General features: G+C 36.2%; 1 protein-coding gene across 1 annotated transcript in view; it reads right to left on the bottom strand.

The window, feature by feature from the left end:
• Positions 1-15889, bottom strand: part of CPLX4 (complexin 4) — a 149998-nt gene that overhangs the window by 81054 nt on the left and 53055 nt on the right. Inside the window, exon 2 of the mRNA XM_044070444.1 lies at positions 943-1030. Within this exon, the coding sequence (XP_043926379.1) occupies positions 943-1030 (88 nt within the window). The remainder of the gene's footprint in view (positions 1-942; positions 1031-15889) is intronic.

Genomic DNA, 15889 nt, shown 5'->3' with positions numbered 1-15889 from the left:
AGATTTAAGAACCATCTCTTTATCAAAAGATGATAGAAATCTAACTATAACTGATCTAGGATAGTTTTTGTTAGAGTTAATATTAGCTATAGATCTATGTGCTCTTTCGATACCAAAAGAGAATGCTTCTGGTAAATCTAAAGTTTTAGGGAGCCATGTTGTTAAAAAAGAAGTAATATTGTTACCTTCAATATTTTCTGGCAGTCCAAAAATCCTAATGTTATTGCGCCTAGATCTATTTTCCAGGTCATCCAGCTTTGTTTGTAAATGTGTATTTTGTTTCAGCAGAAACTCAATGTTGATTTCCTCTTCTTGTATTCTATTTTCCATGTCATTCACAGCTTCTTCTATGCCTGTCATCTGGATCTTCTGTTGTTGCAGGTCCATATGTAACAAGTCTATTTGTTTTGTAGTTTTTCTATGAAAGTGTCTATTTTAGTATCCATTTTATCCATCTTAGCAGTAAGTTGCTGGACTATAATTATCAGAGACTGAAGTTCTTTCTTGATGCTGGAGTCTTGAGAATTTGTCTTACTGGAACTCATTTCAGACTGATAAATTGACAGGAAAATTTCCAAAGTAATTTCTGACAGGAATATTATTAAGATTTCCTTTATTTTTTAGATATAGTTCAAGAACTATATAAAACAAACATATTTAGAAAGAAAATTACTTCAAGAATTAATTTTTTAAATAATTAATTCCTGTCAATGTAATGAAATTGGTGGAGCTGAAGAAATCTGCTGCTATCCTGTGTTCATCCTTGGCCACGCCCCCATTCCATGACAATTTCTGATGATATATGATTCATGGTAGCTAGAGCCTGGTAAACTCTTGTGCCCTACTGTACTATGGTGCATTTAAGCTCTGCTTACTTTTAGGTAGTTGATTCACCTTAAACATCAAATAATCAACAGAAAAGGAATAAAAATTAGCCACTACCTGTGGAAGTCTATACTTTTCCCTAAGATGAGTCCGCAGACTTGCTCTCTGTGCCTTTTTCCTGGTAAACATGGCATCTCGTTCGATCCTGCGGATTAAAAATTAAGGAAAAATGTTAGCTAACTCAGATTAATGAAGATATGTGTTTTCAGTTGATATAGAGAAGTGGCACTATGCTGAAGCAAATATATATATTTTAGAGGAAAAACATGACAGGCTGAGAGAAGTTTGCAATTATCTTTCAGTAAAACATACAAAATAATGTATTAAGCTGAGATAACTGCAAATATTTTAATAAAGCCTGTATAAGAAACTGCAACTACATACTGTACACATCAATGCTTTCAGTGCACATGCATCAGAACTGTTAAAGAGTGAAAATGGCTTCTCAGATGTGTACACATTTGCTGTGCTTAAAGCTTTCTGCTTTTTGAATTGCTACTACAGTTCAGTAATGCATTGCCTTATTTTAATTTCCCTTTCCCAGACGTATGCCTGTGTAAACAGAAAAAAAACTTCTATTCATAATGAAGAAAACAGGAAATATTGCCTTGAAGTCCCTTAACCAGTGAGAAACTGCTGGCTGGTATAGCCTTTTCTCTACTTTGCTTCTGAAGTGCATACCATTTGAGTGGATTCCTGGACAGAGCTCATGATGGAAGCTCAGCTGCCTTTAAAAATGTGAAACTGCTATTAAAATTTCAATAGAAAATTAAATATATCTTTAGTTATTGGCATTAATAGATTGAATTCATCCTTGTATCATATGTTTGTTTAAAACCATTTCTGTGGTATTTCTTTGTGCTTGTGTAAAGCTGTTTATATATATAAATTTCACAAAGTTTATTATTTAGTTTTGTTATTTCAAGTAAATAATTGTAGTATTTAGTTTTAAATGATTGTGGTTGATGTTGTATTTATTAGTTTAAGTGCATGTGCCTTGAACTGATGTATAATAAACTGATGGCTCCTGCTGTTTATAGAGTGACTGCTTTAGCCATCACTATCAAATATATATTACAGTTGGCTTACTTTGAGGATAAACAGTAATTGTGGTCTTCATGTATTAGAGCAGTGTAGCTAGTTGCAGCATTACCATAATGATGGAGATGATGTATTATTACCACAGAGATATCATTTACCCTTCCTGGAAAATACTATATGTGTGTGTTCATGCAGAAACATTTTGGCCAAGTTTGCTAATACTGTACTATAAAACACTGGCTTCAGATGAGATGAGTGAAATCCTGGGGAGCCACTGCTTATAACTCTGATCTGTAGCTTTATAGCTTTATAGTGAAAACTTATTTGCGTGTGAAAAGTGTCAGATATTATCAAAGGCAGAAATAAGCATTTACTATGCACTGTTTTAAGACCATTCTCCCCTTGCATATTACTTGGTGGCAGTTCAAGTGGCTTAGGAGACCAGAAGTCCAAACTACTTTTTTTTTCTGACTAACCGGGGTTAGTCAGAAGGAGTACTGTGCTACCTACACTATTGTTTGTAAATGTCTTGTAATTATAATTTTGTTGTGGATCTCCGCCCTCCTTTATCACTCAAATCTAAATGCCATTTTCTTCCATTACACATGGTTCTCTCCATATATATTTCTAAATATTCAAGTAAACAACATTCCCTTTAACCTTTTTAGATTTCAGCTAACATGAGTTGGTCTATTGACTCTTGGAACATTAGGGGCTTACAAAACAGTGCCAAGAAAAAAATACTACTCCACCTTGTTTTTAAATCCCAAGCCAATGTCTGTTTTTTACAGGAAACTCACTTGCTCAAGGAAGAATGGGAGAAAGAAACCAACAGAAAATGGATTAGAGATATCATAGCTGCCGGGGACAGCTCCAACTCAAAGGGAGTGGCCATTATAATTAAGAAAGGATTTCAGGGGGTAATTAATAATGTTAATTCTGACAAAAATGGCAGATTGTGTTACTTTACATCTCTTCTCCCGTGCTCATCCAAACCAGTTCTTTTTATGACTATCTATGGACCATGCTCTCAACAACAAATCTTTATATTGGAAATTTACAACATCCTTTGTTCATTTCAAAACTGCATGTTCATAATAGGTGGGGACTGGAATGCAGTAATAGATCCTTGCTTAGATCGCACCAGTAAATCTACATTGTACAACTTCCAAGCTTCTGTTGCCCTAGGGGAACTTATATCAGACTTTAACCTCATTGATTCTATTGCATTTAGTGATATCTCGACCAAAGAAAATGTATACACATATTATTCCAAATGCCATAAATCTTGGTCACGATTGGACTTCTTTTTAATCTCTGATCCCCTATCCAAATTTAAAATTATCTTCAGCGCTGAACCCCGATTTCTTTCAGATCATGCAAGGATCTCCCTCAAAATTTGTTTTTCACCTTCAACTCCCGCATACGCTAATTGGACCCTTAACAATAATTTATTATATAACAAAGACATAATAAACAAAATTAATGCCATCTTATCAGACCTAGACATCAATCTTAAGACTTCCCAAATTCCTCTAGATATCCAATGGGTGGCATGCAAAGTTGAACTAAGAGGCTTGTTGATCAATAAAGCTTCCTTTCTTAAAAAAAATAACAAAAAAAGAGAAACTAATCTGATTTTAAGCGTATCCTCTCTAGAAAAGAGACAGAGAATAGATCCTGACCCAAAGATTGACAATTTGATTAATACCACTCGAAAAGAATTACTAGAACTCCTTATGCATAATTACTCCCTTCAGGAACAAAAACTTATTGCAACCTATTCTGAATGGGCGCAAATTCCCTCAAAAACTCTTGCAAGAATAATACAAAATAATCATAGTGCTCCTAGAATCTCTACCTTACATTACCAAAGTAAAATTTATAAATTGGACACTGAAATAATACAATTGTTCCACTCCCTCTATTCAGACATTTATAGTAGGAAGGAAAATAAAACTCATAAACCTCATATGGAGACTTTTCTGAATTCTATCATCTTTCCCTCTCTTAAAGAAAACCAAATCTCCCTGTTATCCGCCCCGCTGGAACTCCAAGAAATTCAAAATGTTATCAATAGCCTCAAATTAGGCAAATCCCCAGGCCCTGACGGTTTCACCACAAATTTTTTTAAAGTGTTTAAGCTTAGAATCTCCTCTATTCTTTTGAAGGTCTTCAACTTCATTATAAATAATGGGATCACTGACTTACATTGGAATAATTCGAAAACAATCCTGATATTAAAAAACAAAAAAGATAGAGCTGATCCCCACAACTATAGACCTATTTCACTAATAAATGTTGATATAAAAATACTTGCCGCTGTCTTAGCCAATAGACTTAAGAAAATCTTGCCCTCCTTAATATCCCCCGACCAAGCTGGTTTCATGAGTAACAGGCACACCTGGGACAATACTTTAACTCTTGATTCCCTAATACAGTTTACAAAAAAATATAAGAATCCGATTTATGCCTTAACGTTAGATGCTTCTAAAGCGTTTGACAGAGTAAACTGGGACTTTTTGTTTTCAACTCTATCCCATTTTAATATACCTAAAACTTTCTCTGATATGATTAGAATACTTTACACAAATTCTTATACTTACCTTTATGTAAACAAAGAAAGGTCTAGCCCTATTTTGATTACTAACAGAACAAGACAAGGTTGTCCACTTTCTCCCTTTCTCTTTAACATTTTTATAGAGCCCTTTTTCTTATTTATTACCCAAAATACATTTCACTCTATTCCCAAAGTCTTAAATACTAACATAATACTCTCTGCTTTTGCTGACAACCTTAATCTTTATTTTCAATATCCCAATTTGGACCTGCCTAAAATCATAAACGCTGTCAATAATTTCTCTAAAGCTTCAGATTACCAGATTAATAATAAGAAATCACATATCTTTCCAATTAACCCTGATGCTCATAAATCTTTCTATTTTCCTGAATCTCCCTTTCAAACAACTTATCACCTTAAATACCTAGGAATACACTTTGCGCACAATCAAGCCTCCATGCTTCAAAACAACTTACTTAAAACATGGTCTATAATACTTCAAGACCTTCACAGATGGAAACTCATAAATCTGGCATTTCTTTCCAAAGTAGCTATAGTGAAAATGAATGTCTTGCCCAGACTCCTATACCAATTTAACGCATCCAATCTGATTGTCTCCAACAAGCTATTCTCCAAAATTAATAAAGAATTAGCCAAATTCATTTGGTTTCCAAAAACAGTTAGGATTTCTTACTCCAAGCTAACTTACCCTAAGGAGAAAGGTGGGCTGGGCCTCACAAATTACCAACTCTACTACACAATTATTTGTTCTAATAGAATTTGGACTATTTCAAATCTCAATTGTAAAGATCACACCCGTTGTCCATCTTGGATGAAACTTTGGCATCGTTACCTTATTTCCAACAAAATTAACCCGAAAGCTATCCCTTTCTTATCCCCTACTTCCATTAACAACTCTAAGCTATTTCCTACCCTAAAACATAAGATCAGACTATTTCAAAAACTGATTAAGGACATTAACCTTGAAAATACTCTTCCTCTTCTTCAACCCCTACATCACAATCCAAACTTCAAGATTAATAATAAAATGGTTGACCTTTCTGATTTTCCTCTTATTAAAGATATCAAGGTATGGGATATTCTTAAATATAAGGAAAAAACTATTTCCGAGCTACGTCTAATTTTTAAAACTTACAACAAATACACAATCATTCTCCGACAGCTAAGAGAGATAATATTTTCGCAATTTACTAATTTTTCTCCCAACCCTCAGGAAATCAGCAAACTCTATGAAATCATTTCTACAGTCTCGAGTCCCGAGAAAACGATATCAACTTCTTTCAGCTTACTGAACTCCTTTCTACATAACCCTAACTGTCTTTTCTCCAATTACTGGGATAACCAAGGATCCCTTATTACAGAGGAACAAAAACTTTCTGTTATAAAAATTACCACAGAACTTTCCCCTTTCAAAAAACTCATATATACCCAATTGATGTTGAACAATAACTCCTATTACACTCCCGCAGTACTCAATCGATTTGACCCCAATATATCTCCCTCGTACTTGCTGTTCCTTTCCAAGAGCTGATCTCCTTCATATCATGTGGTTCTGCAATCATTCCCATAAACTCTGGTGTTACTTAAAAGTACGTCTTGAGAAAATGGGCTATTATAATTCCACCCTCTCCTGGGAAACAGCCATTCTCCATATCCCCGACACTAAGATGTCTAAGTTAGAACTCCACATATTAATCACCCTTTGCTCTCTTATCAAATTATACATCACAAAAAACTGGTTGAACCGCACTAAACTTTGTTGGAGGGGTTTTAAAGAGATGGCAATGAAATATATCTCTGCTCAAAAGTTCATTGTGGAAATGTTTGCTTGATATAATTCTTTTTGAGTAATTCATTTTATTGTTTATCATTTTGCTCTCTGTGGAGGTCCTTATTCATACCCCTTATATTAATTGGAGATCCACTGCCAACCCTCATAATTTTGTATTCTTCCTTCCATAATGTTCTTTTTGTCTGGTAGCACGTTCGTTTGTAAATATTGTACATAATTGGTTTTGGATGTAGGTAGTTTACATTCTTTTATTTTCTCTGTGGTTTGTTCTCTCGCTCAGTATGTCATGTTATGATCTATTGTTTAATCACAGTGTTTTTTCTTCTTTCTGTATGCTTTGTTTATGTGGTAAATAAAAAGTTATTGGAAAAAAAACTACTACTTATTAGCACTTATTAAACTGGAACCAATGATATAGATTTAAAGGCTTTACCCATGGCAGGAAAAATAAAGAAAAATCAGAGACACAATTATTTATAACCTACTTGTGATCTCTGGTGTAATGGACAGCTAAAATGATTTCTGTATGCAGAAAAGTGATTTTCCATTATTGAACTGCAATATATTAAGTAGAAGATATTGAATGAACCATGACTTCCATTATTGCATACATCTGCTATTGATTTGACAGACAAGATGAATTACATAAAAATCTGCATTGCCAAAAACATTACTTCCAGCCTGACATAAGTTCAAGTTAAAGTCTTTCTCCTATAATAGTAATTACACACACTGCCTGGATATTATAGATTCACAGTAAAAGTACCTTGCCATACTCACTGTTGCATGCTGCTTCTGAATTTAAGTCCTATAAGAAATATAAGGCAAATAGGAAATGGCAAGAATCTACTAGACAGGTGAAATTCTAGAACAGAGTCAGGATGTCCTACAAGGCTCCATCCTAGGCCCAAACTATTTTAGGTTGTATCTTTAAGCACTATCTTTTTTCATCTGAGTTGTTCTACAGTGTCTATGCAGATGACTTGAAAATGGGTAAACTGATTACGTGTGTTACATATAGGGCATGCCTGCAAAAGAACTTGACAAAATTGACCATTTGGGTACATGAGAATAATATGCTGAAAAAATACATGAAAAACTAAGAGTATGATATTTGGGAGACATAGACTGAAAGGTGAATATTTAATACAGCATACAGTGATTTAAATTGTAGATTCATTTAAGGACCCAAGTATATGGATAGAGCCAGCTTTGAGTTTTTCTAACCATATCAACCCATTAGATAAAAATAATTATAGAACTCTTGGCTATATAAAAAGGTTTAGAAAGTCTAGGAAATCAGAAATGAAATCATTACTTGTTAGTTACATTAGATCAAAATGTGAGCTTGGAATAACAATATGGAAAACTTATAAGAAAACAAGCATGAAAAACATGGAAAGAGTACAGTGGAAATATACCAAGAGCATACATGAATGTGAAAATTTAAGTCATTCTAAAAGACTAAAATATCTGAACTTATATAGTGTCTCATATAGACTTTTAAGAAGAGATCTTATTCAGGCATCTATGGCATTTAGAGACACTTGCCTCTGGAAACTTTTGGAGTTATCAAAAAGTTATAGAGAATCAGCAGACAACGTATTTAGAAGTATTATATGTAAAGCCATGGATAGAATTATCATGAAGATGATCAACAGATATATAGTAAACCTCCAGACACTGGACCCAACCCAGTCTGGTTTTGTCAAGGGCAGATCATGCCTACTCAATCTGGCAGACTTCTTTGAGAAGGTCACCAAAGCAACAGATGAGGGCACAATCATTCACACTGCCTACCTTGACCTGGCCATGGCATTTGACCCAATACCCAACTCGGGCATTGATGACAAACTCAAGAAGTTAAGTACAAACCTGTATGTCACCCAGTGGATAGACAACTGGCTCACAGATAGGACCCATGAAGTTAGAATTGGAAAGTCCACCTTACAAAGAGGCGAGTACAAGTGGAGTCCCTCAAGGATCAGTCCTTGGACTGCTCCTTTTTGGCATTTACTTCTCAGAAGTCAAGGCCAATGTCAGTGGTCTCTGGCTAACTAAATCTGCAGATGATTGCAAATTAGGATCTGTCATTGAATCTCACACTGGCACAAATGTTCTCCATGAGGGGCTGACACAGACAAACAACTGGTGTTAGAGCCATGGACTAAAACTAAATGCCAAGAAATGCATAATAGTATCCTTCAGGAAGTCATCCATCCCTGGTAACTATCATATTGACAACACACCCCTTAGAGTTGACACAGTAGCCAGGGACTTAGGGACACACATAGATAGTAATCTAGCCTTTGACCAGCACTCGTCTACAGTGGTGAGGAAATCATTTTATGGTGTGCAACTTATAAACAAAGGTATGGCATCTAAGTCCAAGGAAGTCATTGTTTGACTGTATTTGGCATTCATCAGACCTATCATTGAGTACAATCCCCCCTTTGTTATGTACCTAACCAGGCATATCCAACAATTGGAATGTCCACAGAGGTTCCTTACTAAAAGAATACAGAGCTTAAGTAAAATGTCCTCTGCAGACTGCCTCAAGGCCCTATCCCTGTATTCTGTCTCCTACAGGCTTTTGAGAGGAGATCTACACCTGACATACGGGGCATTGTCAGACCCCACTCTGATGGACCTCCTGCATATCCACAAAATAAACAGCACCAAAATTACCCATTCTAAACACTTAAACCTTGCCTGTGATATAAATAGGACCTGCTGGAGAGATGGGTATATATCCTAGAGACTACCCTGTCTATGGAACAAGCTCCCCATCCATGTGAAGCAGAGTTCCTCCCTAACCCAATTCAAGTGCAACTTGGACAATTGGATGGGAAAACAGAAATTCATTCCTGGGTTGGCACCTATGTCTCTAACAGACACAGATGACCCGTAAATGGTTCATCTCCCAGTCCCATACTTACACTTATCAAGGGTATCAGAACTTGTCAGAGATTTGGGATGCATGGCTAGGCTTAAAAAGACTCTTGTGTTCGTTAGCCTAGTAAACACATATCAACTATGAACCTATTATATAGGAAGGAGAGGTACACTAACTGGTTCTCTGACAGAGTAGCTGATACATGGAACAGACAACCAAATTACATTAAAGCAAGCACTAGCTTAGATGTTTTAAGAGCAACTTGTATACTTGCTATGGGAATAACTGTTCAGATACATTGGTAGGGTAGAAGGGAATTATTGACCATGCCTGAAATATGTGCATGTATATAAATGAAAAGAAAGTTTCATATAAGGAAAGGAGCTATTTTGTACTTGAAATAAAACCGTGAGAATGCTATTTTAAACTGGAGTGTATTGTGTTTTCTGTAACTATGTTCACTTATTAAGCTTGGTGTTTTAAAGAATAAATATCTACACAGGTATGAATGGGTTACTCGTGCTCAGATATAACATCCTGCCTTGCTTCTCATTCATACCATTGACTAAAAAAAAATGCAGGCATAAAGAAAACACAAACATGAAATGGCACCAATAGTTCACTGAACACTTTATCACCAGAATACAAACAATGGTAAAGGCTTTTATCCTCCACAAATCAAGACTTCTTTGGACAAAAACATTAATTACTGTCACACACATTATATATGTATAGGTCTATGTCAGAAGCTCAAATATCCAGAAACTTGAAATTCAAATTGTCAAGACAACATGATCGTGTTTAGTTTCCAAAAACTCAAAACTTGAAAAAAACAACAAAAATCTACCTTTTTTCTATGTTTTTTCAGGGAGGCATGCCCCCCCGTGCTCTCACACGCCAAGCATATTTTATATACCAACTCCGAGATCGCACTACAGTGGGGAAAAGGGTAAATTCCCCCATCCTCACTGTACTGCAATCCCCAATCAAAAGCTTAGAGCTTTTGGAAACTAGGATCATAATATCTTAACAATATGAATTTCAAGATTCTGAAAATTCGAGCTTCTATCCCACAGTTATGTTCCTCTACATTTATTAGTTAAATTTAACAAGGTACTAGGAAGAATATCTCTACCTTTCTCTATAAGAATTTTAAAATGATCACCCCTTTTATAAAAAAAGCCTGGTCCATAATACAAACTGGACACTACCATTCATTTTGTTACTTAATAAGAATTTCCAGTTGTTAGATATAATTTTCTTTATATCTAATGAATCAACTGAACATTTTATTCACATCCCAGGATCACTTTCTCCCTTATCTATACATTTTTTAAGCCCACTCTTCATCTGACTTGGTTTATATTCCCCATTTCTTCCTCCTATCATTTGTTCTAGCTTTTTTATCTGTCTGAGCTGTTGGGTAACCCCTCTATTTAAATAGTTTGCTTTAAACCCACTATACCTTGCATAAAATCACCTGCATCACTAGTCAATCTGCTTATTCTAATACCTTGGAGCTTAACAATATTTAAGTGTCTATTGCTGGGATGGGCACTGGAATAGTGTAAAAACACATTGCTATAACACCTTTTTCTATACAATCAAGAACCATATTTCTTATTAAACAAAGCGTGCATCTAAAAGAGAAACTGATGTCTCATAGAAAATCAACTTAAAAATAGATATTCAGTGCTACAATTAATATAATTCACAAATTCATTCAAACTACTTTCATCCTCATCCCACAATAAAACATAAATACATAACTATATTTTACTATAATTCCCTTTATATATATATATATATATATATATATATATATATATATATATACTTACATTCTCAATCAGTCATGAAAAGATTAGCAAACATGGGGACCACAACATCTCCCATAGTGATACCCACTACTTGCTTAAAACATTTATCAAAAAAAAATAAAATAATTATTCCAAGGCAAACAATAAAGTAATCCACTGTGGAAAGGTCCTCACGTCAACAAAATGCAGATATAAAATGTATAAAAACCCGGACCAACCACGACAGCAGAGAATAATAAAAAAAAAAAAATTATTCAAATGGTGAGTGCTTTCATGCCCAACAGAGCACTTCTTCAGATCAACTAAAAACATTAAGTATCAGAAACTCTTTAAGTAGTAATGCATCAATAATAAAACAGGTCACATGACTGAAGCAATGAAGTCATTTAAACAAATTACGAGCTTTGAGAAATGGTTTTAAAGGGACTTTACCATTTAACCCTGGGTACCTATCAGACTGAAGTTTGATAATCCATTGTGTGTCATGCTGTGCAGTGACATTTCTAATATCACAAAGGCGTTTACTGACATTTAAACATTCTAACACCCTAAACTTAAAGGAATGAGACAATCCATTATCTCGTAAATGCTTAGCCAAAGCATTCCTTAAATCTAATTCCCTAATCGCTGTGTTGTGTTCTCTGATTCTCTCCTTTAGAATCCTGTTTGTCTTCCCTATGTAGAAGTAAGAACACATATCACAGCATGCTATATACACCACATTTAAAGTTGAGCAATCAGCTCTAGTCTTAATGTCAAACACCTGGTTTGTAACTGGATGTCTAAAGTAGACATTCATATGTATCTGCGGACAAAAATTACACTTCCCACAAGGTATTGTGCCTCTTTCTCTATCTCTTCTTATATCCCTGCTATTACCATAACATAATAGTCTCTTCAGGGACTTTTTGTTCTTAAATGAAAAATGTGGGTGCTCCCCTACAATTCCACTGATTCTGTCATCAGATAATAACACAGGCCAATTCCTCTTAATTATCTCGCAAAATAGATTCACATTATTAGTATAGTACAAAGTGAAATTCACTCTCGAGGTAGTGGTGCTCATTAAAGCATCACTATCATCCCTACCATAGCCTGAAAAGTTTGGGTGAGCATGTTCCCTCCTTAATATCCTAGTGTTGTTCACTATGTTCTCAACTTCTTTACCTCTATACCCCCTTTCTCTGAATTCCTGTTGAAGATACATACTTACAGGTAACAACTGGTCATAAAGAAAAAGACGTACAAATAAAACATTTAAGTCAGCAGTCATTCTTGTGGACTCCCTGCTTACTTTTATATTAAGCTGTAGCTACAAGGGATGGCTTGAATAACTCGTTTATACACACTTTAAAAAATTGGATGTAAGCAATACTGTTCAAACATGAAAGCAATACTTGTTCAGATGTGAAAGTCAAAATTTATTGAGGGGGAAATAAAATAATACTAGTCTCAGTAGCACTAAATGGAACTAAAACTTTTTAAAGGTCCCTACTTTGTGACCAACTAAACAAGAAAATAAAATGTTTCACAATACAAACTAAATGTCAGAAGCCTGGATGGTATTCATAGCTATAACACAAATGCATAATGATGTTCCAGTCTGTCTATGCATTTCCTCACTAATGGAGTGTTTCACAGAGGTCAGTTTCACTGAAAGGTGCTGGTCAGAAATAAGTGTAAGCAAATGAAGTCACAATGAGATGCAACCGAGAAATGATGTAAAAAAAGCATGTGCTAATGAGGCCTTCTCCCACCTATTTGCAATTCATAGTCAAAATTTCATGCATTACTATGCTGTCTGCAGATACATTATAAAAGGTGTGATCGAGCCTGTTCTAGTTAGTTTGCAATCTCCAATGATTTGTCACTTGCTGCTTGCCTTGCTATTTCCCGGTATGAGTTGCTTGATGTAAGCAGAGAATAACTCACTATGATTTTGACAGTCAGGAGATACTGCATAGGTTCAGAGTTATATTGTAAGGGTCTTAGTTTGTATGTATGGCCCCCACAGAGGCACTGGGAGGTATGCATGGTGTTCCTATCCCTGCAGATAGGAAAGTAATGTATAGCCTTCACTATACTTACCAGGGGACCTTCCCAGGACAGAGTGGGCACATGTTAGGTATCTCACAGGCTTCTGCCTTGGGGCTACTTTGGCAATTCCTGAATGAATTCTTGGCACATCTGGATCAGTATACCTATTTCCTGGTGTGACCTCAGGACACAGTCAGGAGTATGCATGCCTTTTATTGGCTGGCACATTTCCCTGAGGTACTCTGTGTGATAGCTTGCACCCATGTTGTAATTAGGACCCCATCTGGTCCATGAAGGACAGCGATACCACAATAGGAAAGGCTAACATTCCATTAGTTGCCAGGTAGTGTGTGATGTATAGGGGTGCATCATCAGTGTCTCTGCCCAGCATCCTGGCAGTGCTCACGATTCCCATATGTGGCACACTAGCCCAGTCTACCACCTCTTCCTGAATGGTAAGATGCCTGGAGGTCATGTTCTTGGTAAATGAAAATATTTTTTTCTATTTTATTTAAGTAGTTATTCATGGTAAAATGTATTGCTGCATACTGAACTAGTTTTTATTTGTTTTTCTTTTCTTTCCCCCCCCCCCTTTTCAGGTGATGCTTGATATCCACTGGAGTCATGGCTCATGACACCAGTGAGAAATCCACATGTAGCTACTGAAGAAAATTACAACACAGCCCTGTCCCAGACCTGTGTTGTCATCAAAAGGGTCTCATTTTAGGTGCATGGATGAGTCTGAGGGTGCCCTTCAGTATAACCCAGCTACTGCATGCAGGATGTTTACTGCATGTTGCATTCTACACAACATGATCATGCACCACTCTAGTGTAGAAGTGTTCAATGCTGTCACTGCAGCTCCCAGTTCAAGTAAAGTGAACAGCTGGCAGCAATAGTAACTGGTCTCTTTGTGCAGGTAACTTCTTCTATTTTAATTTCCTTCATCCTACGAGTCAGTTGCCAATCCAGCTGTTGACATTAGTTTGCTCCTGTATCTCTGCTTTGTTCTAATTATCGTTTTACCATCTGTCTACTGCCTAAATGGGCTTCATGTTCTAAGTATCAGACCTGATTTTACAAGTCCTGGAACTTCAACAAATGTGAGTCAAATAAAAAAACAATACATTCCAAGACATGCTGCTACACATTTAGAGATGTTCTGTAGGGCCCCCATACTTCCACATCCCCACTACTTATGTATACTAATTCTAAGATTTTGATTTCCACTTTAATTTCTGATGTTCTGAGGATCATACTTATGGTTCTTGGAATATCAGTGGAAACCTGCCAGGATACCTATACTCCTCTTCTGCTTCTGTGAGACTCCTTTCACCCTCCATCTTAGTTTAAAGGTATGATCATTCAAATGTTCCTCTGCAACCCAGCACTAAGCACCACTGCCCAGTCAGGGCTAAGAAGGAGCCTATCCTTTGCTTATAGATGGTTTGCCAGTTCTCTTCCCATCCTCTTGCCACTCCCAATCTTTTGTCCCTAGTCCACTGCCAGAGCCAGTGCCTGGACTCCCTTCTCCTCTCTTTCATTAGACTGCTGGCTGCTGGAACAGGTGACATGTCTTAGAATGTTGCCTGTAACCTCCATACTAACCACTCTCTGCCATTTTAGTAGTGCTGTCTGATGCTGCATCAGCTGGCTCCTCTGTCAGGTCATCAGTGCCTGCACGCACCACAGTACGTGTCAATCTCTTTAGTAAACACTTCAGTCATGGCCTCCAACATTCTACTGAGTCTAAACCCTGAGACGGCTTTCAACAAAATCTGATTTCACCTTTCTCACCTCCCTATGATTTTAATCATCTTTGTGAATGAGCCTCCTTTCACCAAAACAGCCTTATTTCTCCAAAGCATTACCTTTCATATCCTTCAAGTCCTTCTCTCTGACTTTTCATCTCATACTATCAAATCTCCAGACCTTTTACCAGACTGTGCTAATTACCTCCCTCTCTGTGCTGCATCTAATACCAACCCTTTCTGTACTCTTCCTAAAAGACTTTCCTACTGTTCTGTCTCATTTCATTGAAAGAAAGATGATTGAATCTAAATAGTGGAAAGCTCCATTTCATTGAACCACCATTTAATCAAATTCTGAATAACTAAAACATCTACAATTAAAATTATCCAAGGAATTTTTCTCAATACGTTTTTTTTTTCTTCAGGAGTAAGCCCCCTGTACAACCCATGTACTAACTGCATGGTTGTAAAACCAATGAAAAAAGTAAAAATAACATAAATAGATAATTACTGCCAGTGCCCAAACAGATACTACTCCATCAGTAATTACATATAGGTAACCCTAAGCACCTGAAAAAAAAGCTTCTTGGTCTACTTCTACATAGTTGTACTTCTGTATTATTAAACTATATAGCACTGAAATGGACTTTCAATCAAATGGCCATTCAACTAAAGGGACTTTCAACAATTTAATTTGTAATTTAAGAAAATGGGCATTTAATAAAATGTTAGTGAACCATATATATATATATATATATATATATATATATATATATATATATATGTATGTGTGTGTGTGTGTGTGTGTGTGTGTCTGTGTGTGTGTGTGTGTGTGTGTGTGTATATTTATAAGGCTCTACCTTACAAGCTCGACACTTCACAAGATCAACATTTAGAACGACGAGACCACAAGACCGATGGAGCAGATAACTGACAATTTGTAATCCCGACAGCGAAAACACCAACATGGGAAACGTGTGAGCGCGACTCAGTAAGTATGCGATAGTGAGGGATTTAGGGTTAGGGTGCAGGTAAGGTGAGTGTGCGATAGTGAGGGACTTAGGGTTAGGGTACGGGTAAGGTAAG

The sequence above is a fragment of the Protopterus annectens genome, chromosome 1.part0, assembly GCF_019279795.1.
Source record: "Protopterus annectens isolate FY-2018-M chromosome 1.part0, PAN1.0, whole genome shotgun sequence".
Classification (NCBI taxonomy): domain Eukaryota; kingdom Metazoa; phylum Chordata; order Ceratodontiformes; family Protopteridae; genus Protopterus; species Protopterus annectens.
This window is presented reverse-complemented; position numbering and strand designations above follow the sequence as displayed.